The sequence below is a fragment of the Emydura macquarii genome, unplaced genomic scaffold, assembly GCF_026122565.2.
Source record: "Emydura macquarii macquarii isolate MOO-44397 ecotype Brisbane River unplaced genomic scaffold, CSIRO-AGI_Emac_v2 contig_3470, whole genome shotgun sequence".
NCBI lineage: Eukaryota > Metazoa > Chordata > Testudines > Chelidae > Emydura > Emydura macquarii.
The window spans coordinates 6,942,512-6,956,794 of record NW_027133607.1 but is presented as its reverse complement, the minus strand read 5'-3'; the positions used below and the strand labels follow the sequence as shown (position 1 = coordinate 6,956,794).

At 40.3% G+C, this 14,283-nt stretch overlaps 1 protein-coding gene across 5 annotated transcripts in view; it reads right to left on the bottom strand.

Moving 5' to 3' along the window:
- Positions 1 to 14,283, bottom strand: part of EXOC4 (exocyst complex component 4) — a 542,063-nt gene that overhangs the window by 299,382 nt on the left and 228,398 nt on the right. For all 5 annotated transcript variants that reach the window (XM_067534924.1, XM_067534925.1, XM_067534927.1 and 2 more), the window contains exon 10: positions 5,886 to 5,982. In XM_067534924.1, the coding sequence (XP_067391025.1) occupies positions 5,886 to 5,982 (97 nt within the window). The remainder of the gene's footprint in view (positions 1 to 5,885; positions 5,983 to 14,283) is intronic.

Sequence of the window (14,283 nt, the reverse complement as noted above, 5' to 3'; positions counted from 1 at the left end):
ATATAAATGGTTATAAAATGAATATTAATGGCTATGGGAGGCGTATAATTATACCCACTCCTGTTTGTTATTTACTACTTAATCTGCGTGCCATGTGCATTCTTACTATAAAAATAACAAACTAGCAACAAGGGAAGAACCAGAGGTCTGGGAAAGAAGAGATAACACTCTTCTTACCACTCTCTTTGTCCAGGTGGTGGGGGGAGGAATGAAAGGGAGAACATACCCCACTCACATTACGCCCTTGTTACCCTGGTACCTATCAGGTAGGTCTGCCCTGCTCCAGCCACTGCTAGGAAGTTCCCCTGATTTACTCTCTCTGTTCCTAACTTCAAGGCTAGAAAGTTGCTGTGGTTTGCATATGATTATTGCTTGTGTAGTACATGGCCTTTTTAGCCCAAGCCAGGGGTCCCCCGGAGGACAATTTGTGTCCAAAGTCTGGGCCCAACTCCCAGCCCCCCGAGGAATGTTGCCCAGCACTGATATCCTTTGTCCCCGCGCCCACAAAATCTATCCCCAGGAATCATCTCCTTTTGAATACCCACTTGGCCTTCCGAAAATCCACTGTTCATTTATTACATGTGGGGCTGTAGATCATTATGGGCAGGTAATTAATCTGGGGTTTGGTGCATATCTCATTTGTTCTAGTGGAAATTAGGACCCACATCCCATAGCAGCATAGCATTTCCATTCCCAGTTCTGGATTGCTACTCCACATGAATTCTCAGGCAGGCATGCTTTGAAAACAGTTCACATATTTGTCCTTTTTGACATTTTGCAATCATAAGTGTTGTGTATGGAGCAACAGAATATAAGAGTTCAGAGGCAAAATAAAAAATAACAAGTGCATTTTTAAAGGATGGTTTTATTCTGACAAATGGCTACATAAAAATAGCACCTCACTCAACAGATTTGCTCTCTGTGCACATTCACAATCATTTTTGCTGACTTCACTGATTAAAGCTAGTGTTTACTGTTTTTAACTCTTTTTAGTTCTGCAGAGCCAGTACAGTTATGGAAGAGTGAACTTCATGTTATTGCTTCTTGTGAATCATCAACAGAATTGATTATTAAGTTCCAATATTGTTGTAGCAGTGTTGGTCCCAGCATATGGTGAGCTAATATCTTTTAATTATATTAGGTAATATCATAATAATATAATATTTTAATAATAGACAGCCCAAACCTGAAAAAGAGCTCTGTGTAGCTCAAAAGCTTGTCTCTGTCACCAGCACAAGTTGGTCCAATTAAAGATTTTATCTCACCCACCTTGTCTCTCTATTAAGTTCCAGTCAGTTCCACTTAGGCAAACCCAATCAAGACAATAGTGTTGCACAGGTAGAACGTATATTACTGAGGATAACGGGGCTAATCCAAAGCCCAATGAAGTCTAAGGAAAGTGCCATGATGTCCAACGGGCTTTGGATGAAGGTTTCAGCCTAGTGTGCAAGGAGGCCAGACTCCAACCTGATTTTCAGAGCCCAGGTTGCAACAGTCAGAAAACAAATCTGAGCATATTTTATTGGGAAATCACAGAGACACAGTAAACATGGAGCCCCAGGCAATCATTTAAACACAACCGCTTTTCAGAGTAGAAATACAAAATGAGAGATTAATTCAAACTCAGGACCAGGAGCGCTGGAGGATTCTGGTTTAGAACTCTCCACACAAGACTCAACCCAGCAGGACATTAAGTGATAGCACACACAGCCAGCAAAACCTTAGACAGGAGTGTTATATCATTGGAGCATTCACTGATATTTCAATGATCCTGAGTCAGCTCTGTGCTTCCAGTCTTTAAGTGTTTGAATGAACAACAATTAGTACCCGAATTTAAAAAAAAAAAACTTTCCTGTTAATGCAAAAATTTAGGCTGATAAAAATTAGAAAATATTAGTTTGCACCAAACTGAGGAGTGAATCCACCCCAAATTAGCCTGCTGCATACTAACCGCCCATGTGGACCCTGCTGATGCACATTAGCAATTCATTAGTCCACTTTGAAATAGTTCTCTTTGAAACGGGACTAGACAAAAGGGCATTAATGAATTGTTACTGCACATCAGAAAGGGCCAGGCAGACATGCAGCCCCTGGTAGGCTAGGATGGTGTAGATCTGCATGTTAGCTTTCCACCAACTAAATAATCACATACACAAGCCCTAACAAATCAAAAATGTAAAAAATAAGCAGGTCTAAAAGAGTTCTCTCCATAACAGCTAGGCATTTAATACAAGAATGTATAAGAGACAGTGTTGTCAAAGGTCTGGCAAACACACACTAATTGCAAGATTTTGTGCTTGGAGGTCTCCCAAATGTCAACATTATTTACATAAGTCCATCAAATTCTGCTCTTTTCATCCAAAAATGATGTACTAAGGCCAGTTGATTCTATGGTCAGTAGCCATATTACAACCTGGGTTATCTGATAAACCAGTACTTTATCAGGAATGTGTTTGCTTCCTGTTGTTTTTCTGAATGCCTTATTTCTAATTTTTTTAATTATTGTTATTTTTTATTAAAATAGTCAGTGCCACCCTCATCTCACAAACTGTATTATTGGGAACCAAATCTTTCCATATCATAGCAACTCTAATTTGCAGATACGGCGAGAAAGATTTCATTGTACATAGCAGAACATATTGTTGTTAATTACAATCAAACAGCCAGGTCTTTTACAAACCTATTTATTCTCTTGATGGATACGGTTAGTAGCATTATGCTAAATGAATCTCATTACTAAAAACTCCCCCCTTTCAGGCTCACCTCACTGCGGAATGAGGTGAGCAAAAGGATAATTTGTGCCCAAAAGCCATTTTTTCTCTTCACGCAGTTATTGATGTGCTACTCCACAAAAGTAAGTTAAGATGTTGCAAATGCCATCTTTTTCACTGTGTGACAAGCATATTGTACTCAAAGATCTTTCAATCATAAATCTTGTTATAACGGCTTTTATGACACAAATTATTTCCACTGCCTACCCATCAAGCTGGTTATGAAACCAGTGTGTGTCATGAAAATTGCTATTCCAAATGCATCATCTGTGTTTGATTGCCAGAGAGGGAGGGGCAGGTGGGAGTGAGAGGAGAGAGAAAAAGGGGAAAGAAGTTTTCATTATGCCTCACATACTCGTAAAGTATGTCAGCAATAAAATAACATCAGATTGTCTGTGACAAGCCAACAGAGTCACTACAGATGAACAGCCAGAACTACATGCCATTGTCAAGTGGTCACTTTGTATAGCACATTACAATAATAGCTGTTTCTTTTTCATAATAAAGTGGGTTATGACTTTAAGCAACATGCTTTCTGAAGCTATTTACACAGTAGTTATTAATTACCAGTAAACTCATGAAACGAGGACTTTAAATGCACAGCAAAAGCTCCTTGTCAAATGAAGAAAAAAAAGTATATCATACAAGTTAGCAACCAGTGTTGCTTCCAATGTAAAGGAACCAGGGAGAAGTAAATTGCATTAACAAAAATAATCTAACTCGTTTATTGCTAATGGCTCATATAATATTATACAATAATAATGTGAATATACGTAGTCCCATTCATCCAAGGATTTCAAAGCACACAACAAATGTTAATTAATATATTCTTGCCACAGGTAGGGATTTATTATTTAAGACCTATAAAGGGAGGCTATTATAGAATCTTAGGCATGGTTTACACTGATAATGTAGATCGATGGAATGCGGCTTCCGTTGACCACTTAAAGTATGCATCTCCATTGGCATGTCAGTTCTGCTGACCTAAATAGCGGTAAAATTTGACTTAATAAAACCACCTCCACAAGCTGAGCAGGCATTGGCGTGTGCGCAGCAGAGAGTGAAGGGTTTGAAAAAATGGCGCGAAAAGCAAGAGTCTGTTTGTTTGGACTGGGACAAGAAGGGAGGGGCAAAAGGAGAACGTTGCATCATGGGAGGACAACAACTTGCCCAAACGCCCCTACGGGTAGTTGCACTGTGGGACAGCTACCTACAGTGCACTGCTTTGATTGTCTACGTAAGCAAGGATGGCGGGGATGCACTTCCCTGACACAATGAGCGTGGTGTGATCATGCTCCTCTGAATTCAGCAGCTTGAAGGTTGATTTAAATTAAATCGACTTTGCTCTGCAGTGGAGACATACCCATAGAAATGTAGGGTTGGAAGGGACATTGAGAAGTCATCAAGTCCAGCCCCCTGCACTGAAACAGAACCACGTATACCCAGACCTTCCAGGTATTTGTCTAACCTGTTCGCCCACAACCTCCCTTGCAAGCTTATTCCAGTGCACAACTATCCTCAGACCAATTCTCCAATTTGTCAAGGTCATTTTGAATTTTGATCCTGTCCTCCAAAGGGCCTGCAAATCCTCCGAGCTTGGTATCACTCACACATTTTATAGGCATACTCTCCACTTCGTTATCCAAGTCAATAATGAAAATAGTGAATAGTCCTAGACCCAGGACTGATCCCTGAAGATACGTCCTCCCACTTTGATAGCAAACCATTGATAATTACTCTTTTGAGTATGGTCTTTCAACCAGTTGCACACCCACCTTATAGTAATTTCATCTAGACTACAATTCCTAGTTTGTTTACTAGACTGTCATGTAAAATTGTTTCAAAAGCCTTACTAAGATATATCACATCTACAGCTTCCCTACGACCTACTAGGCCGGTAACCCTGTCAAAGATAGATCACTTTATCTCCATTTTATGGCTGAAGAAATCGAGGCAAAGAAATATTATGTGATTTGCCTAAAAGCAGTTAGCAAGTCATCTCTAGAGAGGGGAACAGAACTCGTATGACTCCCAGCTCTGATCGCTAAACATGGCCACCTCTAGAGGTATGGACACAAATTGAAAACAAGTGTGTGAGTGTTAGCTGTCCAGGACAAGGAACATGCTTTACTCCATAACTCTGATCCTGAGCAATAATGAATGCCACAGCACTCGCTGACTTTCATGCAATTGGGAGTTTTTGGTTCCCCTAATGATGAGGCCCAATGTTTATAAAGTGCTGCAGAAATTAACACTAACATAAGTGATTTTTAACAATAATATAAATAATGTTAAGAGACGACGTTATTCTGAGGTCTGTTCTGCCACCGACTGGGAGAAAATCAGGCACAACAGGGAAGGGGGAATCTCATGTGAAAAAGTAGAGGTGAAAGACAAGTTCGTAGGCTACTGCACAGAAAAACAAACCTCATATTATTCTGCACTGAGGATAAAAAGAAAATTAATCACTAAATCACAAGGTGGAAAGGGTGAGATTAAAATTGAACAGCGCTGCAATAAGCCTCCTACTTCTAACTAACTCAGCTCAGATATTTTAAATTTCCAACAGTCCTTGATGAGCTTCCAGCTCAGAATTTCTAATGTATTTTAATAATTGATGCTACACCCCAGACCAGGGGCTTAATTTGCAGTCCATAAGTTGTACTTGTTTGCCGAGAAATTAACTTACCTTGCAGTGCAGAAAATATTCCTCTAACTTTTATTAAACATAACGGACAGTGAATGATAAACAATTTGCCACAAGCTGTGATTAAACTTTTCCCAGCCGTGATCAATAATAAATTACATTGTTTGATGTAAAAGGGGTCAAAACAAGCAAGTAAGCTCAGGAGGAGAGCCATTGAGCTTGAAGAGATGAGGCGTACATCTGCTGCAAAGCTACTTGGAGACTTTTTACATATGGAAAATAACTTTATAGCAAGAGTGTAAATATACTATCGCTGTTATATTTCATCTCACAAACTGCACCACCTTTCTCTACAAAACAAAACAATCCTTAACCCTCTCCAAGAGGAACGCAATTGAGGAAAGCACATTATTTCCACTTGCTCCAACTGATTATTTGTATTTATAGATACACATATGAAACCTTACCTGAGTAATGGATGGAAGATGATAGTAATATTTCTTGCACCTGGTTTGCAGACAAACTTTGATCCACCACCTTCGATTAAATTATCATCAGGGCCTCCTTGAAAACAAAATCACACAGAAGATTTTTCTCTCCAGATCTGAATGTACCCTTTCTAAAATTCCTTAGTGTCTTAAAATCATTCCAGGCTCCCTCCTCCCTCAACATGCATTATGAAAGGTCTGTAATTAAAAGAACATATTTCAGTTCTTCTGTGCTGATAAGAAAAACTGGGTTTGTAACGTGTAACATCTGACCAAAAGACAAAATAAAGACAAGGATCACATCACCATTAATAAGCATAAGAGACTGTATTCTTTCCTGGTTGTTAGCAACAGCATAGGCTGAGAATTGGGCTAGAGGACTGAGCACAGATTAGGCATCAGTAGGACCCAGCTTCTATTCCCACTGTTGCATCTGAATTGCTATGTGACCTTGGGCAAATCATCAACGGCCCTGTGCCTCAATGTACCCATCAACTTTCTTAGATACTTATATGGCCTCCATTGCCATAGTTGTGAAATGCTCAGATATTATTGATGGATTCTATCCTCACAACACTCCTAAAAGTAGTACTCCCATTTACAGATGAGAAACAGAGTTAAAGTGACTCGCTCAAGATAACACAGGAAGTCTGTGGTAGAGTAGCAAATGGAACCCAGGCCTCCCAAGCCCCAGCTTAGTGTCCAAACCAATGAACCATCCTTTCTCAAAAGAATACGTGTCTCTATTAGTTGATCTAACAGCCGGGCACTGGTCAATAGGGATAACACCTACCTTTAAAAGTTGTTTGGAAGCTTAACTATACTGTCTGGAAAGTGCTTTAAGACCTAGCATGAAAGGCTCTAAAAAGTGCAATATATTATTGCATTTTACACCCTTTATCAAATGCTGCAGCTCTTTGTTTTCTTGATAGCTAGCTTGGTTTTTATATTGTGTATCTTATGATGTTTTAACTATTGTTCCTTTTTATTTTATTTTGTTTGTGTAGCACCATTGATTTTTAGATCTCTTAGGTAAAGTGAGTGAAACAATTTCCCATACTATTTGACTCTGGTGACTTCACTGCAGTACAGTACATGCAAAAACAGTGTTTTGCAGATATGGCAGAAATAATCTGATTTGGCAAATTCACTTGCATCCGTTAAACAGAGGGCCATCTCTAGTAAAAGTTATGGAAGGTACAGTATAAACATACTTAAGTGTGATTTACAGTGCTGAAATCTAGTCTAAAGATCTTAAAATCAGAAATGAAACACCAGTCTTGTGCCATTACATCTGTACCAAAGTTACTGCCACAGATAAATCCCACCATCAATTGATTTTAATAATCTGCGGTGGCAGATGACAGAACAAGGAGCAACGGTCTCAAATTGCAGTGGGGGAGGTCTAGGTTGGACATTAGGAAAAAGTTTTTCACTAGGAGGGTGGTGAAGCACTGGAATGGGTTACCTAGGGAGGTGGTGGAATCTCCATCTTTGGAGGTTTTTAAGCTGCGGCTTGACAAAGCCCTGGCTGGGATTATTTAGCTGAGGTTAGTCCTGGTTAGTCCTGCTTTGAGCAGGGGTTTGGACTAGATGACCTCCTGAGGTCCCTTTCCAACTCTATGATTCTAACCATAGATATAGACAGAAAATAACAGTAACAATGGCATTTTCTTACTCAACAAAGCCATTCATTCTGTGGGTCAAATCTCTTGACAGCAACAAGACTGTACTCCTGTTAACACTTAACACAACTTTTGGAGAGCAAGCTGGATTCTGTTCTGCCTCAGACATGAATGACAAATAATTCTGACTGTGGAATCGTTGATCATTCAGTACATTACATCATCTTGGCCATTTTCCTTTGTCATTCAGCATTGGTCACTTTGCGGCTGGTAACGGAGTATTAAACACACAACCTTCTCCCTTCATGGCCTTTTTACTTCCAAGTATTAGGCTTCTAAGAACCAGGGCTGAATCTAGCCCTAAGCAATCTGTTAAGTCAGTTGGGTTGTGCTCGTAAGGATTTTGGTGGTATTCTTGTAAGGGCAACAATAAATAAATAATAGATAAAGAGCCTACTCACATTATTTTGATAATCCCTCTCCCATTCACAGCACTACCCGAAATCAAACCAGTGGCCCCATAGTACTATGCTTTTTGCCCTGATGTCCATCTCCCAGGAGATGGGAGGAAGGCTGAATCTTGAAGTGACTCATCTTCTTTTCAGAGTGAAGTTTACATGATTCAATACATTGCCTACTATTCAAGTCAAACAAAAGCTCCACTACTGCTAGATGCATTTGGTCACTATGTTAACAATCTTAGTACAGAGATCAGGGACCAATCAGTTGCTAACTCCCTTTGCACCCTAGAAGTGGTCCCTCCAGTCCAGTATTGTTATATAGAACAATTCTCAGCCCTGTCAGGCTGACATGGATTCAAAGAGATCCGCACAATGCCCCTGTGATGTAGGTAAATGCTCAAATTCCAATTCAACAGATAAGGAAACAGAGGGCTTGTCCACACTTAACAGCACTGCAGCTGCACTGCTTAGTGAAAACACTACCTACAGCGACAGGAGAGCCTCTCCCATCAGCATAGGTACTCCAACTCCCCGAGAGGCGGTAGTTAAGTTGAAAGGAGACGCCCTCCCATCGACATAGCACTGTCTAAACCAGGAGTTAGGTTGATACAACCACATCACTCTGAGATGTGGATTTTCCACACCCCTGAGCAATGTAGTTATACCATCTAAAAGTTCGTAGCATAGACCAGAGCTGAGACATACAGAAATTAAATGACTCTGAGTCACGGACAGAACCCAGAGCAGACTTCAGGACTTCCAAGTCTTGACTTCTATACTTCTGTGTGGAAAATCTTTATCAAAGATATTTCTGTATACTGTATTGTCTGAGTCTTTTATGGGATCATTTCCTGGGTGGGTGGGTGACAGGGGGAGTGAATTAACCACATAAACCATGGGTATTTAGATTTATTTTGAATACTTTGACAAGTAAACTCAGTTCCCCAGATGTGCATTGTATATAAATATAAACAGAAGAGTTTGGGCACATTAAGACACATGAAACTTTCTGAGCTAACAAGAGGATTCAATGAATTCACAGAACTAGCTAAGGATACATAGTTCATAAATATTTGCTGGGTGCAATTAAAGAAAGGACAATTCTCAAAAATTGAAATTGAAATGTTTATTTTCAAGCTGACTTAAAAAAGAGTCACAAATACAACAGAATTTAAATAAGGAAAGGAGAAAAAAGCACCACTTACAAAGAAAATTATTCATTTCTCCTATTAACATCAGACACCGCATTTTCCACTGGGGTCTGTCACTAACTGACTTATTGAAGCACTCATTCAAGCATGAGCTACTGAGGCATGTACTAGGAAATACAGGCTGAAATTAAGAAAAGGGTGTTATTCTTGTTACATCAAGTCACCCTGCACTAATCAATATTATTGACTGGGACGAACTTCATAGTAAGGAATAAAGCAATCTGTCTTATCTGCTTGGGCACATTATGCAAGCGAGTTAGGAACTGCACTGGTGGGAAAACCAGAATGCAGGCAGAAGCAGCAGCTTTTTATTATTCTCTGCTCTTAAACTTTCAATTAATAATAATGGATGCTCTGTGCGTAGGTGGGAGCTACAAAGAAAAGTAATTGTATTTATATTAAAATATTTTACCAGAAAGATGCACTGATTCACAGAGCTCATTTCCAGTGGTGTCCTGGATATACATACAAAGGCACACTGCGGCAAGAAACCTTTCTATCGCAATAGAACCTATAACTACTCCCACTCCCTTGACCCTCTCCTTGGGCTATCATCTCCCACCTCTGCTCTTCGTAGGAACTTACCAGATATTAGTATAGACACATAGCTACAACAACACTGCATACAGCTATTAGTATAGACATATCAGTGCAAACCCCTAGCACTGAGCAGCAAAGCTGTGAGAAACCATAATTTGTACAGAAGAACTTATTCCTGATTTCAAGCTACACTGGTGCAAACTGTGGCTTACGGCCTCTTTGCTTGCATACAAAATGGGTATCCTTAATGCAGACTTTGTCTGCCTATACAGATGGTTTCAAATGGTGCAGATGTGCAGTGGCTGGCCAATGATGGCCAAATCCCTCATTAGACAAGGCCTTAGACTAAGCACTTCATGGCAGGGACTGTCTTTGTTTTGTAATACACCGTACACATCACCATGCCAACACGGCACCATCTGTCCCATGCTCCTAGTTGCTCCACACCGTCAGAGTGTTTTCTGCAGAAGGTATCTGATCATCCACCCTACAAAGGGTACGTTTACACAGCAAAATAAACCCAGGCAGCAAGTTGCAGAGCCTGAGTCCACAGATTTGGGCACGTGCCACAGTGCTAAAAACAACAGAGTAGATGTTCTCACTCAGGATGGAGCCTGGGCTCTGAGACCCACCTCCTGGACCAGGTCTCAGAGCCCAAGCTCCAGACCAACCGGGAACATCTACCGTTATTTGTAGTGTTGTGGTGCAAGCCAAGTCAGTAGACTTGGGCTCTGAGACTTGTTGCCATGGAACGGGGGGAAGCTTGCACATGTAGCCAAAGAAACCAGTGGCCTCCCAGTGGAATCCCTGACTGATCCCAGGTTAAGGAGGCAGATGATAGAGAGAGACAAAACAGCCCCCTTTCCCTCCCCTTCCTCCCAACATATCAGCATGATCTGCTGGGAGAGTTAGCACATTTGAGCATGAGGTTGGGAGCCAGGTACTCCAATATTCTCTTCCTACCTGCTACAGGCAGTGTGCTTGGAACAAGTTACTTACCCTCTCTGCGCCTCAGCTTCCCCATGGAAACAACAGTATTACCTTCCTGACCAAGGAGGGAAAGGCAGTTATGAAGCTTAATCAATCCTGAGTCATTTCTCAAAACTTTCAGGTAAGTGCTGACAGTTATCATCACAGCAATAGCTACCAGTAACATTGACCATATGAACTAGCTGTCCATGTTTGGTGCAATACTGTATTACGTTGTATGTAGAACACCTGTAACCATGTGGAATCTAATATAAACTATTGCTCCAGAAATGTCTGATTTATAGAACTGTTTTATTTTAGGTGCTTGTTTTTAACTTGAAAATAGTTTATGGCAAGCAACTATAATGGCCACATTTTATAGCAGCCAGAAACACCTTAAATGTTTTGCAGCTGTTACAAGAACTACAACTGTTGCACTCATTTAATCTCAGGAGCACCAGCTTGCTGATTTAATCTGTTGAGTAATAAATTACAAGGGAAAAAAACTTGAGGTGAAGTGAAATTTTTTCAAAGTTAATGATATCCTCACATGCTGTGCCATCAGTGAAGTGCACCCACCTGAATATCTTTGTGAGTGGGAGTCAGAGATGGGTCCATTATTAATGCATGTTTCTGTAATGGAGCCTGAAATGTCATGCTACACAATGAGCAAACACAAGATAGGAGCAGATTACTAAGAGAGCTAGAATCTCAGGATGCAACTGAATAAGCAGCAAGAGCAATACTCTGATTTTTTCCATTCTGTACTTCTCTTTGTAAGACGTAGCTCTCACATGCACCCCACATCCACTCCCAACACCTGGTCCCATGCTGCTTGTGTATCAAAATGGTTTATTTGGCTGACCATTGGGAAAGTCTTTATGTGCCATAGTGACAAAGGGACCTCTCTTACCAGCTAGAGTGGTGCAGACAGAAAACATCTTCCTCACCCATTCAATAGATGAGAGAATTGAGTAAGGAAGACAGAAGAGAAATTTTATTAAATAAATGGAGTAGCCAAGATCCATTAACTCATATAGCAAATTCCTGACATGGACTGGAAATATTCTTGTAACCAGGTTACACCAGTACTCTGCAGCTATTCTAATACCAGACATCTCCTGAGCATGGATTGCCAGTTGTATGGTAGATGTGTGATCCGAACACGTAACAAAAAAAGAGACGGTTGAAACCCTTGATCTTATTTCAGTAGTGAAATGCTCTACATTTGAATTCAAGCTACCAAAGCTAAAATGTTGGTGCAAAACCAAAACTAGATATTCCTAATTCTGGGAGAGGACAGTTCTCTTATCAGTACCAGTATTTTGAGCAATTCTCTACGGGTCTTCATTTGCAGTGAAGATTGGCATTACAAGTCTTAAGCAATGACATTCCTCAGGCAAGAATAGAAAGTGTATTTTTTTGAATCAGCTGAAACTTAAAATTCACCAAAAATTAGCCTCAGTGTTGTACTGGATTTGCAATTCTTCAAATTCATGTTTGAATAGGAATTAGTCACTGCTCAAGTTCTTAGTGTATTACCAGAAGGTGCTGAATACAGCAGAGATGACAGCTCATAGAAGCTGGTAGGATCAGTTCCTTTGGTAATAAGTCGGAAGAGGGTTTCTCTACTAGAGCAGTGGGGAGGAAAGCTCTTGCATTCTAATCAGAACACTTGAAGAAGGTGCTATTTCTAGCACATATATAGTGCTTAAAAACATCAGCAAAGCACCACACACATATTACCTAATTACCTGCTCAGATATTATAGCTGCCTTAAACCACCTCACCTTCAACCCAGATCCACTTTTGTATTTTAACACAGAAAGCTTTCATTGTGCTCTGGTAAGGGGTAACCCTTTCCAAACCATCCTGTGTTTACTGAACTGGTCTCCCAAGCCATCTATAATCAGCTGAGATATTGATGACACCATGAGTCGTGATTGTGGGTTACATTCACTTCATAGAGATGCAGAGAACCTAGCCTACTTGCTCTCTTCATTTCCCTCCCCTTTGTCAGCATGGGACAACTCCACTAAATTAATCTATGATTGGAAATTTTCTACCAACACAGGTTTTTAAGGCATATACTGAATAGTTCTTAGGCATCTCTCCATAGGCAAAGCTGCTTTCTCTCTAAGTCACCTCATGTTAATCTATGTGACCATAAAAAACAACCTCCCACTCCCCCCACCCCAAAACAACAACATGCTTGCCACTGCAATTGAATGATCAATTTATCATGCAAATCAATCAAGCCTTCCCCAGTTTGAACATAAGAACCAGTCTAAACTCTAAAAAGGAAAGGGAACCAATGTGGCTGCATCTGTCATCCTTTTTTGAAGTCCTTGATTACTTAAGGATCAGCTGGGACCCATGTGTAGCTTCAAGCTGTGCATGTGCAGCTTCAAGGTATAGAAATAAAAATGTCCTTCTGTATGAAAATGTCCATAGCTAGCTGGACATTAGTTTCTGCACAGACACAGCCGGCAGCAAGGCACATTCTTATAAAACAGACGTCAAGGAGAGAAACTAGCGACTGATCTCTGTTCCCTGTTTAATTGTATGGTTCCTAACTTATTTTTCTATTTAAATATGCAAGACTAGATTCCTCTTTTATATTTCTACTCTTTACAGTTCAACTATCTCTCACTGCATTCACTGAAAGGAGCATGCAAACTCCTATTAATAAAGTGCCTTAATTTCATTCTTGCCACATGGTTCATGGCAAAGATCCTATTTGTTTACAATTACCCAAATGTTTAAGGTACCAGACAGAGTACACTTGTCCTGTCTGAAACTGCTAACATTTAATGTTAAGAATGGGAAAATATACATCCCGTAAATTCAGAGGATTGTGATAGACAACTGTGTGGTTGATTTTCCTGCTCCTTATCACTTGCATGTTCCTTTTTAGACACTCATAGGAAAAGGAGGAGGAAAAAGGTACAGGAAGATCAGGTTCAAATAGTTTTCAGCTGCAATGTCTAGTTAACAAAGCTGCCATGGTTAGATTCTTAATCATTGGTTTATGGGCTCTTACTCATCTCCAAATAGAAATGGGTAGCTATTTCCATGGTACCTAAGCAGCATCTTTCCAGCTACCTGTTTGCCTAGGGTATTTCTAAAGTGGTTACTATGTTAGAAAATGCCCACTAGTACAGAAAGCTGCAGCGCGTGTCTTCAGCAATGGGGCCATTATGAACATATTAAACCTGTTTTCCACTACCTACATTGGCTCGCCAAAGAATAATGAATCAAGTTCAAATCCTTCTCTTCAAGGTGCTCCATTGCCTAGGCCCAGGATATCTAAAAAATCACCTAAAGCTCCGAACTGAAAACAATGGTTGACAGTTTAAGTTCTCTAGCATAATGCAGCTTTCTACCATAAGAGTTCTCGTCGGTTTGAGAGAAAGAACTTTCTCCAGGGCTAGCCTGAGACAGTGGTATGAACTACCACGGGAACTAAGGACCATCACAAACCACACCAAGTGCAAGACGCCTTCCCTACACCACACAGTGCAATGTGTGTGTTGAAACAACCTTACCAAAGCAAAGCACCCCACTACAT